Here is a 14,694-nt window from a genome sequence, read left to right on the forward strand (position 1 = left end):
CTGGACACAGCCACACTCAGGTAAAATAAGAAAGGGGGGGGGGGTCAAAATTCTGTTTACATGGATATGCTTCTTAATTAGACCTATTTGAAACGAGCTATTACACTTTGTTATTATCATGGCATTTCATTATTCAGGTAATTAATTATAAATATTACTACAATTCAGAAATGCCAGGTTGGAGATCATCTCTCATTTTCATATTTGCCCAACTTTAAAGGAGTCTGAACAAAGATGCCTACCTTGTCTGCAGCTTTTCTGCATATTTACCTTTTTTTATACAGATCCAATTCCGACGCACAAAACCGTTCAAACGAAGTCCGTTGTGTTTTCTCCCTCTTTTCCCGAAGTATTTGTATAACGTCACATACCCTGCTGCTGCGGTCATTCGATGGCAGTGGCATATGTTCTTCAAAGAGAGGACGGCGTAACGAGAGACGTAACATAATATGAGCTCCTGAAAATAGGCCTTTTACCAGATGAAATCATGACAGGAGCGTTTGATTCTTATTAAGAGATGGAGACCAGACAGGCTACTTTAGGAAAGGTACATATAGGCCTGTGGAGAGAATCAGTCAACTCACACCGGTCAGTCAAAACCACCAGCGTAGTATGTCAGACACAAGCAAATATTTCTCCTTTCCTTAAAACATATTAAAAAAAACCTTGGCCTACCTTAGTCTTTCTGAAAGTAGACTATAAGATAATGAATTGACAAGGAAAGTATGAAGGGACAGCTGTGATATAGCATGAAATTGACAATCATTACAATAGAAACAAATACACGCAACATGTCCATAGTCTCATTTTCAGTAATGCTGATTATCAAGGGGGAGAGAGTTGGAAAGATTTTTCAAGTACTGTGAGGAACTATTATAATAATTGGATGTAAAAAAAATAAAAAAATGTAAATGCGGACTTCGTTGACTTGCAGTGTGAGGTGAGGAAGCTCACTCCTTTTTCTCCCCAATTTCGTGATCTCCAATTGGTAGTTAATCTTGTCCCATCGCTGCAACTCCCGTACGGACTCGGGAGAGGCGAAGGTTGAGAGCCATGCGTCCTCCGAAACACGACCCTGCCAAGCCGCACTGCTTTTTGACACACTGGCCCGGAAGCCAGCCGCACCAATGTGTCAGAGGAAACACCGTACAGCCGGCGACCGAAGTCAGCGTGCATGTGCCCGGCCCACCACAAGGAGTCGCTAGAGCGCGATGGGACAAGGACATCCCGGTCGACCAAACCCTCCCCTAACCCAGACGACGCTGGGCCAATTGTGTGCCACCTCATTGGTCTCTCGGTCGCCGCCTGCTTCGACACAGCCTGGGATCGAACCCGGCTCTGTAGTGATGCCTCCATCACTGCGAAGAAGATCAGCTTTATTAGTGTTGGTGAGTTAAGACTATCAGAAATCAGACATCCCCAAATGGGCCCTTTCCTTCATTGAACATTTGCGAGAAGCAGGCCAGGTTCTTCTATGCATGCACAGGGGCGTGCGCTCTGTCAACATTAACAGGACAGAGAAGTCAGACACATGCTCACATTAACAGGACAGAGAAACCAGACACATGCTCACATTAACAGGACAGAGAAACCAGACACATGCTCACATTAACAGGACAGAGAAACCAGACACATGCTCACATTAACAGGACAGAGAAACCAGACACATGCTCATTGCTCACATGGAGCGCGTAAATGATGGTATGAAATAAACCACAACTTGTGTCTCACAAGTGTAGCAGGTTGTGAGCTCTGCTAACAACGTTTCCACTCCGAGAATGATAATGGTAAATTACTATAATTAATACCTCCATTAACAGAAATTAATGTTACTAAATGACAGAGATAAACGGTAAATTGGCTGTTTTACAAACAGTAGGCTACCACATGTGCATTCATAAAAGAGCATTGCGGGCCGTCTCTGTTTAGCCCAGGCTACTATTCTACTTAGCGGGGATAGGAGGGCGTACATTTTTTTTTGGTCTCGCCTAGGGCGGGATATGGACCAGGACCGGCCCTGATCAGCGTTGATTAGTCTATAAATTAAGAAAAGATTCTGTATCAAATGATACTGTACCATGCCAGGTTGGAGAGGATTGGCTGGTTGTCCGTTTGACAACATTAGAGCCTTATAGGCCTCTGAGCCAGAACAACATTGTCCACTGCTGTTGAATAATGAATGAATAGTCAGACACATCCCCTAAAATGTAAAATACCTATTTATTTATTTATTTATTTACTAGCAAGCAATGAAAACGTGCATTGAATAAAAGAAAGTCAACACATCAAAGTTCCATAGTCTATAGAGCTGAACACCCCCGTGTCTAGCAGATGGGCTGCTCCAGCATCAAAGTTCCATAGTCTATAGAGCTGAACACCCCCGTGTCTAGCAGATGAGCTGCTCCAGCATCAAAGTTCCATAGTCTATAGAGCTGAACACCCCCGTGTCTAGCAGATGAGCTGCTCCAGCATCAAAGTTCCATAGTCTATAGAGCTGAACACCCCCGCATCTAGCAGATGAGCTGCTCCAGCATCAAAGTTCCATAGTCTATAGAGCTGAACACCCCCGTGTCTAGCAGATGAGCTGCTCCAGCATCAAAGGACAGTTGGAAAGAGGAAGAGATGTAGAAAGTTTAATAGACCAAGTTAGCAAAACAACTGCTTATAATCATTAGTAAAGTTTATCTACATGAAAATAAAGTTAAATATTTATTTTTTTATCCTAAAATGAATGTAGGCATGTTTTAAACGCTTTTGACGGTTATTTTATTTTCATGACCGTCTTCATCCATAACCGTCAGTTACACGGTTATTCAGTTACCTTCACAGCCCTAGTTGCTGTTTACTCTTGGTTACTCAACATATTGTCAAAAGTATTTCTGGTCCTTCATTGCGTCCATCTTCTTGTTGTCGAGAAGCAGTATTATCTAACGGTCTGTCTCTTTCCCTGTAGACACGGGTCTGGGAGAGTCTGTGTGCTCCAGCCCCTCCATCTCCAACACCACCAGCCCTAAGATGGACCCGCCCCCCTCGCCGCACGCCAACCGCAAGAAGCACCGCCGGAAGAAGAGCACCAGCAACTTCAAAGCCGACGGCCTCTCTGGTACTGCGGAAGGTAACGCCATCTCCCCTCCCCTCTCCGTTTTCCAGCCCTGGTCCGCCCGCTAAAACGCTCCCCCTAGCTAACAAACACCAAGGCTATACACTAACTGGGTCCTAGGTGCTAAGCTGCTCTGCTATTGAATGAATGAGTCTGGAAAAGAACGCAGCAACAAACCTAGGAAGTACAAAACTATGATTAACCTATTGATTTCAGATAACTAATGATTGTCAACGATGGCTGAATATCTAACTAGGCTTACCCTTTAGCTGTCTTGGACCAGGTAACTCTTTTAAAGAGATTTTATTCCAATGATATTAAACCGGATAAATACATGGTACGTTAAATGAATTAAATAACATATTTGAATATGATAAGGCACCGTATGTTGCCGTAGGAACAGGTATGGGAAACGCAGCCATGTCTTCCCACGAGCCCCCTGACGTCACTCTGCTTGTGGAAGGGGGTTCTCCATTCTTTTCTCTCATCCCTCCATTCCTCCTCTCTTTCTATCTGTCAGTCAGATGTGTGTTTTCAGCACTGCTAATAGTAAACATGACGGGCGGCAGGGTAGCCTAGTGGTTAGAGCGTTGGGCTAGTAACCGAAAGGTTGCAAGTTCAAAGGAACAGCGGCAGTTAACCCACTGTTCCTAGGCCGTCATTGAAAATAAGAATTTGTTCTTAACTGACTTGCCTAGTAAAATAAAAAATAAAATAAAATGACATAGTACTCTGTCACAATGAATGGCACTGAATGGATTGCTCTTAAACACACGTTTACTTGTGGATACACAGGTTTATAGGCTCAAATATCAAACACACTGATGCATCCTCACTCATGCGCACATATACATACACAAAACGTCACACACCATTGTGAATGGGAGTGGAACAGATGCAGAGTTGGTAGCAGATGTGTGATGTAATGTGTAGCACTTCCATCAGAGGGAATCACGTGGCTGACAAGACAAGTGCCTGTCTTCTGTCTCTGTCTGGGGTCACTCTATCTCCTCTCCTGCCTGCCTGGCTGGCTGGCTGGGACTGGGAGGAATACTGGAGCAGATAGACTACTGGGAATGGGACATGTGTAATATATTTCACCTAGCTCGCAAACAGGCCATGTTGAATGTAGGAAGTGAATTGAACTTACTATGTGTGTTTATCTGAGGTGAGTGATCTGACACCGTTTGATGTGTGTTTATCTGAGGTGAGTGATCTGACACCGTTTCATGTGTGTTTATCTGAGGTGAGTGATCTGACACCGTTTCATGTGTGTTTATCTGAGGTGAGTGATCTGACACCGTTTGAAATCATCGTAGCACCCAGCGGGCTTTATGAAAAAGGTGTCCAGCGGCTGGTCCATATCTTCACTCTTGAAACTGATTTAATATTCGTCCATTCTCCTTCATAGTTAGAATGGCGCTGTGTCCATTTCGTTGGCTGCTGACCATAAAATGTATTTTTTTTTGTATATAATATTTGGAGGTGAAACTTATATTGATCATCCCGGACCAAGCCCAAAGCCCAGACACGAAGAAGGAGACGGTGCTATAGAGGCCGGCGTGCAGGATACATGACGAGACTTTATCGGAGAGTAGATAAACCACCTCTACCCGCCGTGCTATTGGTTGAACGAGCAATCACTGGAGAATAAAATGGATGAGCGCCTTTCGAGACTATCCTGTCAACGTGATCTGAAGAACTGTAATATCCTATGTTTCTCTGAGTCGTGGCTGAACAAGGACATGGTAAATATAAATCAAGGTTGTTTTTCTATACAGCGGCAGAACAGAGCAGTGGCATCGGGAAGCTCAGGGGAGGTGGCGTCTTTAACAGCTGGTGCGCGATCTCTAATATTAAGGAAGTCTCAAGGTTCTGCTCGCCTGAGTTAGAATACCCCATGATAAGCTGTAGATCAAACTATTTACCAAGAGAGTTTTCATCTATCAAACGAGCTAAATACCTTCTATGCTCGCTTCGAGGCAAGCAACACTAAACCATGAGTGCACCAGCTGTTCCGGACGACTGTGTGACCACGCTCTCCGTAGCCGAAGTAAGACCTTTAAACTACGGATGCACGATATATCTGTAAGCATATTGTAATCGGCCGATATTAGCTAGAAATGCCAACATCGGCATCGGTCCGATGTCTAGTTTAACGCCGATGTGCAAAACCAATGTCAAAGCTGACGTGCATACCTATATAACGTAGGTAGATGACGTAATGACGCCACGAAAAATACAGCGCTACACAGAACAAAAGCAGAAAAATACTCTAAGTGCAAACTTCCAACAACTAAACAAGTTCAAGTCGAGCAGTCATTTGAAAGAGTAAGAACATTTCAGCGAGACAACTCAAAAGGCGAAATCCATTAACGCCAAGATAATGGAATTCATTGCCCTTGACAATCAACCATTCTTTGTCGTGGGTGATGTTGGCCTTCGCGCACTGGTCGAGCACCTCAAACCCCGGTAGGCGCTATTTTTCAGATGTTGCCCTACCGGAGTTGCACAGTATTGTTGAAACGCACATCCATGAGCTACTTGCTATGTGCATTACTGTTATTAGCTTTACGACTGACATTTGGACCAGCGATGTCAGCCCCATAAGCATGCTGAGTCTGACAGCACAGTGGGTCGACAAGGATTTCGTACTGAGGAAAGTCGTATTTCATGCTCCTGAATGTGCTGGTTGTCATACCTCTGCTGCTGTTTCAATGGCATTTGAGAACATGTTTGAAACTTGGAAACATGAACACATTCCTAGCTCCATTCAAAGAACTGACTGGAGAAATAAGCTCATCAACAGTGTCTGTAGCAGTGATACCCTCTGTCATGGTATTGACATGCCTGCTCAACAACACTGCTGAGGCTGTGAACAAGCGATTCGGTGGCGTTCTCTCTGAGCCTCTTTACTGTGTCGCCACCATGCTCGATGCTAGGTACAAGGACCGCTACTTCAACGCAGACAAGAAACAAAATAACTTTTTGGCCATTGTGTGTTTCAACTATTTAGCTGTACTAGAACGCTTAAAAAGCCGCAAAAATTGTAAATATCATTATGGTTTTGTAAGGAGAATATCAGATATCGGTATCGGCCAATAATGTTGTTGCATCCCTACTTTAAACAGGTTCGCATTCACAAGGCCACAGGGTCAGGTGGATTACCAGGACAGGGACTCGGAGCATTCGCTGACCAGCTGGCAAGTGTCTAAACTTACCTACATGTTTCAAGCAGACCACCATAGTCCCTGTACCCAAGAACACCAAGGTAACCTGTCTAAATGACTATCGCCCTGTAGCACTCACATCTGTAGCCATGATATGCGCTGAAAGGCTGGTCATGGCTCACATCAAACCATCATCCCAGACACCATGGACCCATTCCAATTTGCAAACCGCCCCAACAGATCCAGAGATGATGCAATCTCTAAACTCCACACTCTCCTTTCCCACCTGGACAAAAGGAACACCTACGTGAGAATGCTGTTCATTGACTACAGCTCAGCGTTCAACACCATAGTTCCCTCCAAGCTCATCACTAAGCTAAGGACCCAAACACCTCCCTTTGCAACTGGATCATGGACTTCCTGACGAGCTTGAAGTTCCTTGTGTCCACATCACTAAGGAATTATCATGGTCCATGAAGAGGGCACAACAACGCCTCTTCCCCCTCAGGAGGCTGAAAAGATTTGGCATGGGCCCTCAGATCCTCATAAGGTTCTACAAGCTGCACCATTGAGAGCATCTTGACTGGCTGCATCACCTCTTGGTATGGCAACTGCTTGGTATCCGGCAAGCTGTACCGATGCACCAAGTCTGGCTCCGACAGGACCCTGAACAGCTTCTACCCCCAAGCCATAAGACTGCTAAATAGTTAGTCTGGGTAACTATTGGTTAACTATTTAACTATCTGCATTGACCATTTTTGAACAAACTCTCTTGACTCATCACATTCGCTGCTGTTACAGTTTATTATCATCCTGTTGCCTAGTCACTTTGTCTACCTATATGTACATATCTACCTCAATTACCTCGTACCCCTGCACATCGACTCCCTACTGGTACCCCGTGTATATAGCCAAGTTATCATTGGCTCAGTACTGGTACTCCGTGTATATGGCCAAGTAATCGTTACTCATTGTGGATTAATTCCTTGTGTTGTTACACACTTTATTCAAAAAATGTTTTAGGTGGAGCGTGCTTCCTTCAAACCCCCAACCCAGCACGCTTTTCCTGAAGGCCGAGCATTGTGAGACGCTCCCCCAGCCAGCCGGCCTCTGTGCAGCCCCTTCGCCCCATTCGTCAGCGGGGCACTTAAGTGAAATATTATAAATAATCCACCGTATTGAAATCTTTTATCAGCTGTGGCACTTTCATTATTCAATAAGCGATTAGTAACAGTCTCCCAATTTAGCCATTAAGCACCACGCGACAGCGTGGGGCCTCTCTACGCCTGTCACACCACGACCCAGATGAAGTATCAGGCTGTCACACACACCCGTTATTCATGAGGTGAGGGGCCGGGGCGGGCCGCCCTCTGCTCCACACTGGTCCGTCCGCACCCTCACCGCTCCTTCTCCTTTAGCCCAGGTAGGGCCACCGTAAAGTTATACGTCACTCTGACTATCTCTCCATGTCTCTCTCTTTCCTCCATGTCTCTCTCTTTCCTATCTCTTTCATCTCTCTCTCTCTCTCTCCATGTCTCTCTCTCTCCTCTCTCTCATCTCTCTTGTCTCTCCTTGTCTCTCTTTCATCTCTCCTGGTCTCTCCTTGTCTCTCTTTCATCTCTCTTGTCTCTCCTTGTCTCTCTCTCATCTCTCCTGGTCTCTCCTTGTCTCTCTTTCATCTCTCCTGGTCTCTTTCCTCTCTTCTTGTCTCTTCTTGTCTCCTTCTCTCCATGTCTCTCTCTTTCCTCTCTCTCTTTCATCTATCTGGTCCCTCCATCTCCATGTCACTCTCTCTGTTTTCTATTTCTCTTTTTTTCTGTTTTCTTTCTCCTTCAGATGTTAGTAAATTTACATTAAAAAAATCTACAATTGTGTTAATTTTCTGATATTACATTATACTCACCATGCTTTCCGTGTGTGCGTGTGCATGCACACTCGTCTGTGTGTGAACTGAAAGGGATACTTAAGTTAGCGCAATGCCTGGAAGTCTATGGTATCTACTAGCATGCTAGCAGTTACCATAGACTTCCCAGTCATTGCGCTAACGCTAGTTAGCAATGTCCTTCAAACTGCACGCAGGCACCTAAAAATGGTATCCATGATTTCATCGGACTCTGGGGAAGTAGATAAAGGGCTTCATTGCCAACATCCTGAAGTATCCCTTTAAGGTTGTGAGGAAACAGTTTTCCTACATGGCTAAAACAGGGGATCCTTTTATTTCTAATGAAAAGCTACTTGCTCTCTCCACCCTCTCTCCCTAAAACAAAGACTCTACTCATCCTCTTCCTTTCTTCCTGCCACTGAGCCAGACCCCCCTCACCCCACATGCTTGACACGTGGAGACCCCCTAATCTCTACCCCTCCATCCCTCTCCTCCCCCTTTCCTCTCTTTCACAGCCACCTGCATCAGGTGTATCACTCCTTCTCTGTGTGCTCCGTCGATCACAGCCCCACAATTAACTGTCTCTCTGTAAGAGCACCTCGTTAGTTCGTTACCCCTGGTTACATACACTACAGCACGGGGTCCGGCTCCTCGCTGCGCAGGACCTTTGAAGGGGGATCTGACCGCGAGCCTGCTGGAGATACCAAAGTTGGCCCTCAGATGGGAGACTGGGGACATGAAAGCCTTCCTGTGGCCCCCTTGAGATGGGAGGTGGAGATGGGGCCTCACACAGCGCAGGAGACCAGCTGCAGATCCCTCCCTCCTGGAGTGAGAAAGAGGCATTCCTGGAGAGGAGATGGATGTTAGTCAGGACAAAACGCTCTCTATGATCTGGTATGGGATCAGAGGATCAGGTGGTTAGATAGCAGACTGGGTGATTGGGGGATTCATTCCACACAGGTTGTTAAAGAGAGCAGAAGTGGGTGGGGTCTGGGTTGTGACTGAAGCGTCTTGATGCATTTATCATTTAGCCCTAAGAGGGTAGGTGGGTCTGCTGAAACGCTTTGGCCATTTCCCTAAAATGGAAGATAATTAAGGTCACTTTGTAGCCATAGAGGTACAGCAGGTGTGACACCAAAGGTCAACTTGTTAAAGGTCCCAGGTGGTCTTTCCCAAGCAGAAGACCATCATTCGTTGGATGTACAAAGGACCCGAAGTACAGAGAACCCAAATATTTGAGAGGTCACACACGCTGCAGTGTGTGGGTGCAGATGTAAATTACTTGAACATATATTGTGGTATTTCTTTGTGATTGCTCCAGATTCCTGTGTGGGGGAAAATAGCACCTTGAAGGACAATAAGGCCGAGGCTCGTACAAGCAGTCTAACATTTAAACCTCACACACCCATTACCAGAATGTTCCCTTTTCCTGTGCTGTAGTGGGGGACCGGTGAATAAATGTACTTTCTCTTCTGGTATCGTTGTGTAGCAAATGTTCTTGGTAGCCTCGGGGGATGTTGGGAAAATAACAGTAGCGTCGGTGGGGGCTGTGAGGGTTCAGGGGCGAGACGCGAGGGGAATAAGTGTGTATTTAGAGTGGAGTATGTACCTCATTATAGAAGGTGAAAGCAGAAGTCACATAGTCTAGGACCTGAACACCTTCAGTGGGAGAGAGAAACATTTTACCCCTCTCCCCTCTCTGATAACCTTTTCTTAGCTTGGATTTGTTTTACATCTATTTTTTTAAACCAGTTCTATTCGACTTGTTCTATATCTTTTTTGAGTTTCCATTCTGTGCACATGCCACTGCCAGGTTGTCTAGTGCTGCTGGTTGATTACACCTGACTCCTCCCCCTCTAGTGCTGCTGGTTGATTACACCTGACTCCTCCCCCTCTAGTGCTGCTGGTTGATTACACCTGACTCCTCCCCCTCTAGTGCTGCTGGTTGATTACACCTGACTCCCCCCCCTCTAGTGCTGCTGGTTGATTACACCTGACTCCTCCCCTCTAGTGCTGCTGGTTGATTACACCTGACTCCTCCCCCTCTAGTGCTGCTGGTTGATTACACCTGACTCCTCCCCCTCTAGTGCTGCTGGTTGATTACACCTGACTCCTCCCCTCTAGTGCTGCTGGTTGATTACACCTGACTCCCCCCCTCTAGTGCTGCTGGTTGATTACACCTGACTCCTCCCACTTTAGTGCTGCTGGTTGATTACACCTGACTCCTCCCCCTCTAGTGCTGCTGGTTGTTACACCTGACTCCTCCCCCTCTAGTGCTGCTGGTTGATTATACCTGACTCCTCCCACTTTAGTGCTGCTGGTTGATTACACCTGACTCCTCCCCCTCTAGTGCTGCTGGTTGATTACACCTGACTCCTCCCCCTCTAGTGCTGCTGGTTGATTACAGCTGACTCCTCCCCCTCTAGTGCTGCTGGTTGATTACAGCTGACTCCTCCCACTTTAGTGCTGCTGGTTGATTACACCTGACTCCTCCCCCTCTAGTGCTGCTGGTTGATTACACCTGACTCCTCCCCCCTCTAGTGCTGCTGGTTGATTACACCTGACTCCTCCCCCTCTAGTGCTGCTGGTTGATTACACCTGACTCCTCCCACTCTAGTGCTGCTGGTTGATTACACCTGACTCCTCCCCCTCTAGTGTTGCTGGTTGATTACACCTGACTCCTCCCCCTCTAGTGTTGCTGGTTGATTACACCTGACTCCTCCCCCTCTAGTGCTGCTGGTTGATTACACCTGACTCCTCCCCCTCTAGTGCTGCTGGTTGATTACACCTGACTCCTCCCCCTCTAGTGCTGCTGGTTGATTACACCTGACTCCTCCCCTCTAGTGCTGCTGGTTGATTACACCTGACTCCTCCCCCTCTAGTGCTGCTGGTTGATTACACCTGACTCCTCCCACTCTAGTGCTGCTGGTTGATTACACCTGACTCCTCCCACTCTAGTGCTGCTGGTTGATTACACCTGACTCCTCCCCCTCTAGTGCTGCTGGTTGATTACACCTGACTCCTCCCCCTCTAGTGCTGCTGGTTGATTACACCTGACTCCTCCCCCTCTAGTGCTGCTGGTTGATTACACCTGACTCCTCCCACTCTAGTGCTGCTGGTTGATTACACCTGACTCCTCCCCCTCTAGTGCTGCTGGTTGATTACACCTGACTCCTCCCCCTCTAGTGTTGCTGGTTGATTACACCTGACTCCTCCCCCTCTAGTGGTGCTGGTTGATTACACCTGACTCCTCCCCCCTAGTGCTGCTGGTTGATTACACCTGACTCCTCCCCCTCTAGTGCTGCTGGTTGATTACACCTGACTCCTCCCCTCTAGTGCTGCTGGTTGATTACACCTGACTCCTCCCCCTAGTGTTGCTGGTTGATTACACCTGACTCCTCCCCCTCTAGTGCTGCTGGTTGATTACACCTTTTTTAGTCTTTATATTTGTGTTGTCTTCATTCTTCTACGCTGTCCTCTTCTCTCCATCTCTCCTCCTGCCGCCCGTCGGGACGCAGCCAAACATCAAGCGTGGAAACTTAACCGTGTTGGTAGTCTGCGTAACATATACAGTAACAGCAACTGGGAAGGTAACTAACTAACTGACTGGTTAACCTACCATGATGGAGAGAGTATCAGCAACTGGGAAGGTAACTAACTAACTGACTGGTTAACCTACCATGATGGAGAGAGTATCAGCAACTGGGAAGGTAACTAACTAACTGACTGGTTAACCTACCATGATGGAGAGAGTAACAGCAACTGGGAAGGTAACTAACTAACTGACTGGTTAACCTACCATGATGGAGAGAGTAACAGCAACTGGGAAGGTAACTAACTAACTGACTGGTTAACCTACCATGATGGAGAGAGTATCAGCAACTGGGAAGGTAACTAACTAACTGACTGGTTAACCTACCATGATGGAGAGAGTATCAGCAACTGGGAAGGTAACTAACTAACTGACTGGTTAACCTACCATGATGGAGAGAGTATCAGCAACTGGGAAGGTAACTAACTAACTGACTGGTTAACCTACCATGATGGAGAGAGTAACAGCAACTGGGAAGGTAACTAACTAACTGACTGGTTAACCTACCATGATGGAGAGAGTAACAGCAACTGGGAAGGTAACTAACTAACTGACTGGTTAACCTACCATGATGGAGAGAGTAACAGCAACTGGGAAGGTAACTAACTAACTGACTGGTTAACCTACCATGATGGAGAGAGTAACAGCAACTGGGAAGGTAACTAACTAACTGACTGGTTAACCTACCATGATGGAGAGAGTAACAGCAACTGGGAAGGTAACTAACTAACTGACTGGTTAACCTACCATGATGGAGAGAGTATCAGCAACTGGGAAGGTAATAACTAACTGACTGGTTAACCTACCATGATGGAGAGAGTAACAGCAACTGGGAAGGTAACTAACTAACTGACTGGTTAACCTACCATGATGGAGAGAGTATCAGCAACTGGGAAGGTAACTAACTAACTGACTGGTTAACCTACCATGATGGAGAGAGTAACAGCAACTGGGAAGGTAACTAACTAACTGACTGGTTAACCTACCATGATGGAGAGAGTATCAGCAACTGGGAAGGTAACTAACTGACTGGTTAACCCACCATGATGGAGAGAGTATCAGCAACTGGGAAGGTAACTAACTAACTGACTGGTTAACCTACCATGATGGAGAGAGTATCAGCAACTGGGAAGGTAACTAACTAACTGACTGGTTAACCTACCATGATGGAGAGAGTATCAGCAACTGGGAAGGTAACTAACTAACTGACTGGTTAACCTACCATGATGGAGAGAGTATCAGCAACTGGGAAGGTAACTAACTAACTGACTGGTTAACCTACCATGATGGAGAGAGTATCAGCAACTGGGAAGGTAACTAACTAACTGACTGGTTAACCTACCATGATGGAGAGAGTATCAGCAACTGGGAAGGTAACTAACTAACTGACTGGTTAACCTACCATGATGGAGAGAGTATCAGCAACTGGGAAGGTAACTAACTAACTGACTGGTTAACCTACCATGATGGAGAGAGTAACAGCAACTGGGAAGGTAACTAACTAACTGACTGGTTAACCTACCATGATGGAGAGAGTATCAGCAACTGGGAAGGTAACTAACTAACTGACTGGTTAACCTACCATGATGGAGAGAGTAACAGCAACTGGGAAGGTAACTAACTAACTGACTGGTTAACCTACCATGATGGAGAGAGTAACAGCAACTGGGAAGGTAACTAACTAACTGACTGGTTAACCTACCATGATGGAGAGAGTAACAGCAACTGGGAAGGTAACTAACTAACTGACTGGTTAACCTACCATGATGGAGAGAGTATCAGCAACTGGGAAGGTAACTAACTAACTGACTGGTTAACCTACCATGATGGAGAGAGTAACAGCAACTGGGAAGGTAACTAACTAACTGACTGGTTAACCTACCATGATGGAGAGAGTATCAGCAACTGGGAAGGTAACTAACTAACTGACTGGTTAACCTACCATGATGGAGAGAGTATCAGCAACTGGGAAGGTAACTAACTAACTGACTGGTTAACCTACCATGATGGAGAGAGTATCAGCAACTGGGAAGGTAACTAACTAACTGACTGGTTAACCCACCATGATGGAGAGAGTAACAGCAACTGGGAAGGTAACTAACTAACTGACTGGTTAACCTACCATGATGGAGAGAGTATCAGCAACTGGGAGGGTAACTAACTAACTGACTGGTTAACCTACCATGATGGAGAGAGTATCAGCAACTGGGAAGGTAACTAACTAACTGACTGGTTAACCTACCATGATGGAGAGAGTAACAGCAACTGGGAAGGTAACTAACTAACTGACTGGTTAACCTACCATGATGGAGAGAGTATCAGCAACTGGGAAGGTAACTAACTAACTAACTGACTGGTTAACCTACCATGATGGAGAGAGTAACAGCAACTGGGAAGGTAACTAACTAACTGACTGGTTAACCTACCATGATGGAGAGAGTATCAGCAACTGGGAAGGTAACTAACTAACTGACTGGTTAACCTACCATGATGGAGAGAGTAACAGCAACTGGGAAGGTAACTAACTAACTGACTGGTTAACCTACCATGATGGAGAGAGTATCAGCAACTGGGAAGGTAACTAACTAACTGACTGGTTAACCTACCATGATGGAGAGAGTAACAGCAACTGGGAAGGTAACTAACTAACTGACTGGTTAACCTACCATGATGGAGAGAGTAACAGCAACTGGGAAGGTAACTAACTAACTGACTGGTTAACCTACCATGATGGAGAGAGTAACAGCAACTGGGAGGGTAACTAACTAACTGACTGGTTAACCCACCATGATGGAGAGAGTATCAGCAACTGGGAAGGTAACTAACTAACTGACTGGTTAACCTACCATGATGGATAGAGTATCAGCAACTGGGAAGGTAACTAACTAACTGACTGGTTAACCCACCATGATGGAGAGAGTATCAGCAACTGGGAGGGTAACTAACTAAC

The 14,694-nt window shown here is 46.0% G+C and overlaps 1 protein-coding gene across 9 annotated transcripts in view; it reads left to right on the plus strand.

The window, feature by feature from the left end:
- LOC106575459 (arf-GAP with GTPase, ANK repeat and PH domain-containing protein 1) overlaps positions 1-14,694 on the plus strand; it is a 295,680-nt gene that overhangs the window by 232,748 nt on the left and 48,238 nt on the right. For 8 of the 9 annotated variants that reach the window (XM_045698088.1, XM_045698090.1, XM_045698091.1 and 5 more), the window contains one exon: positions 2,954-3,115. In XM_045698088.1, coding sequence (XP_045554044.1) covers positions 2,954-3,115 — 162 coding nt within the window. The remainder of the gene's footprint in view (positions 1-2,953; positions 3,116-14,694) is intronic. The other variant, XM_045698084.1, reaches the window with a different exon arrangement.

The sequence above is a fragment of the Salmo salar genome, chromosome ssa16 (genome assembly GCF_905237065.1).
Source record: "Salmo salar chromosome ssa16, Ssal_v3.1, whole genome shotgun sequence".
Taxonomy (NCBI): Eukaryota; Metazoa; Chordata; class Actinopteri; order Salmoniformes; family Salmonidae; genus Salmo; species Salmo salar.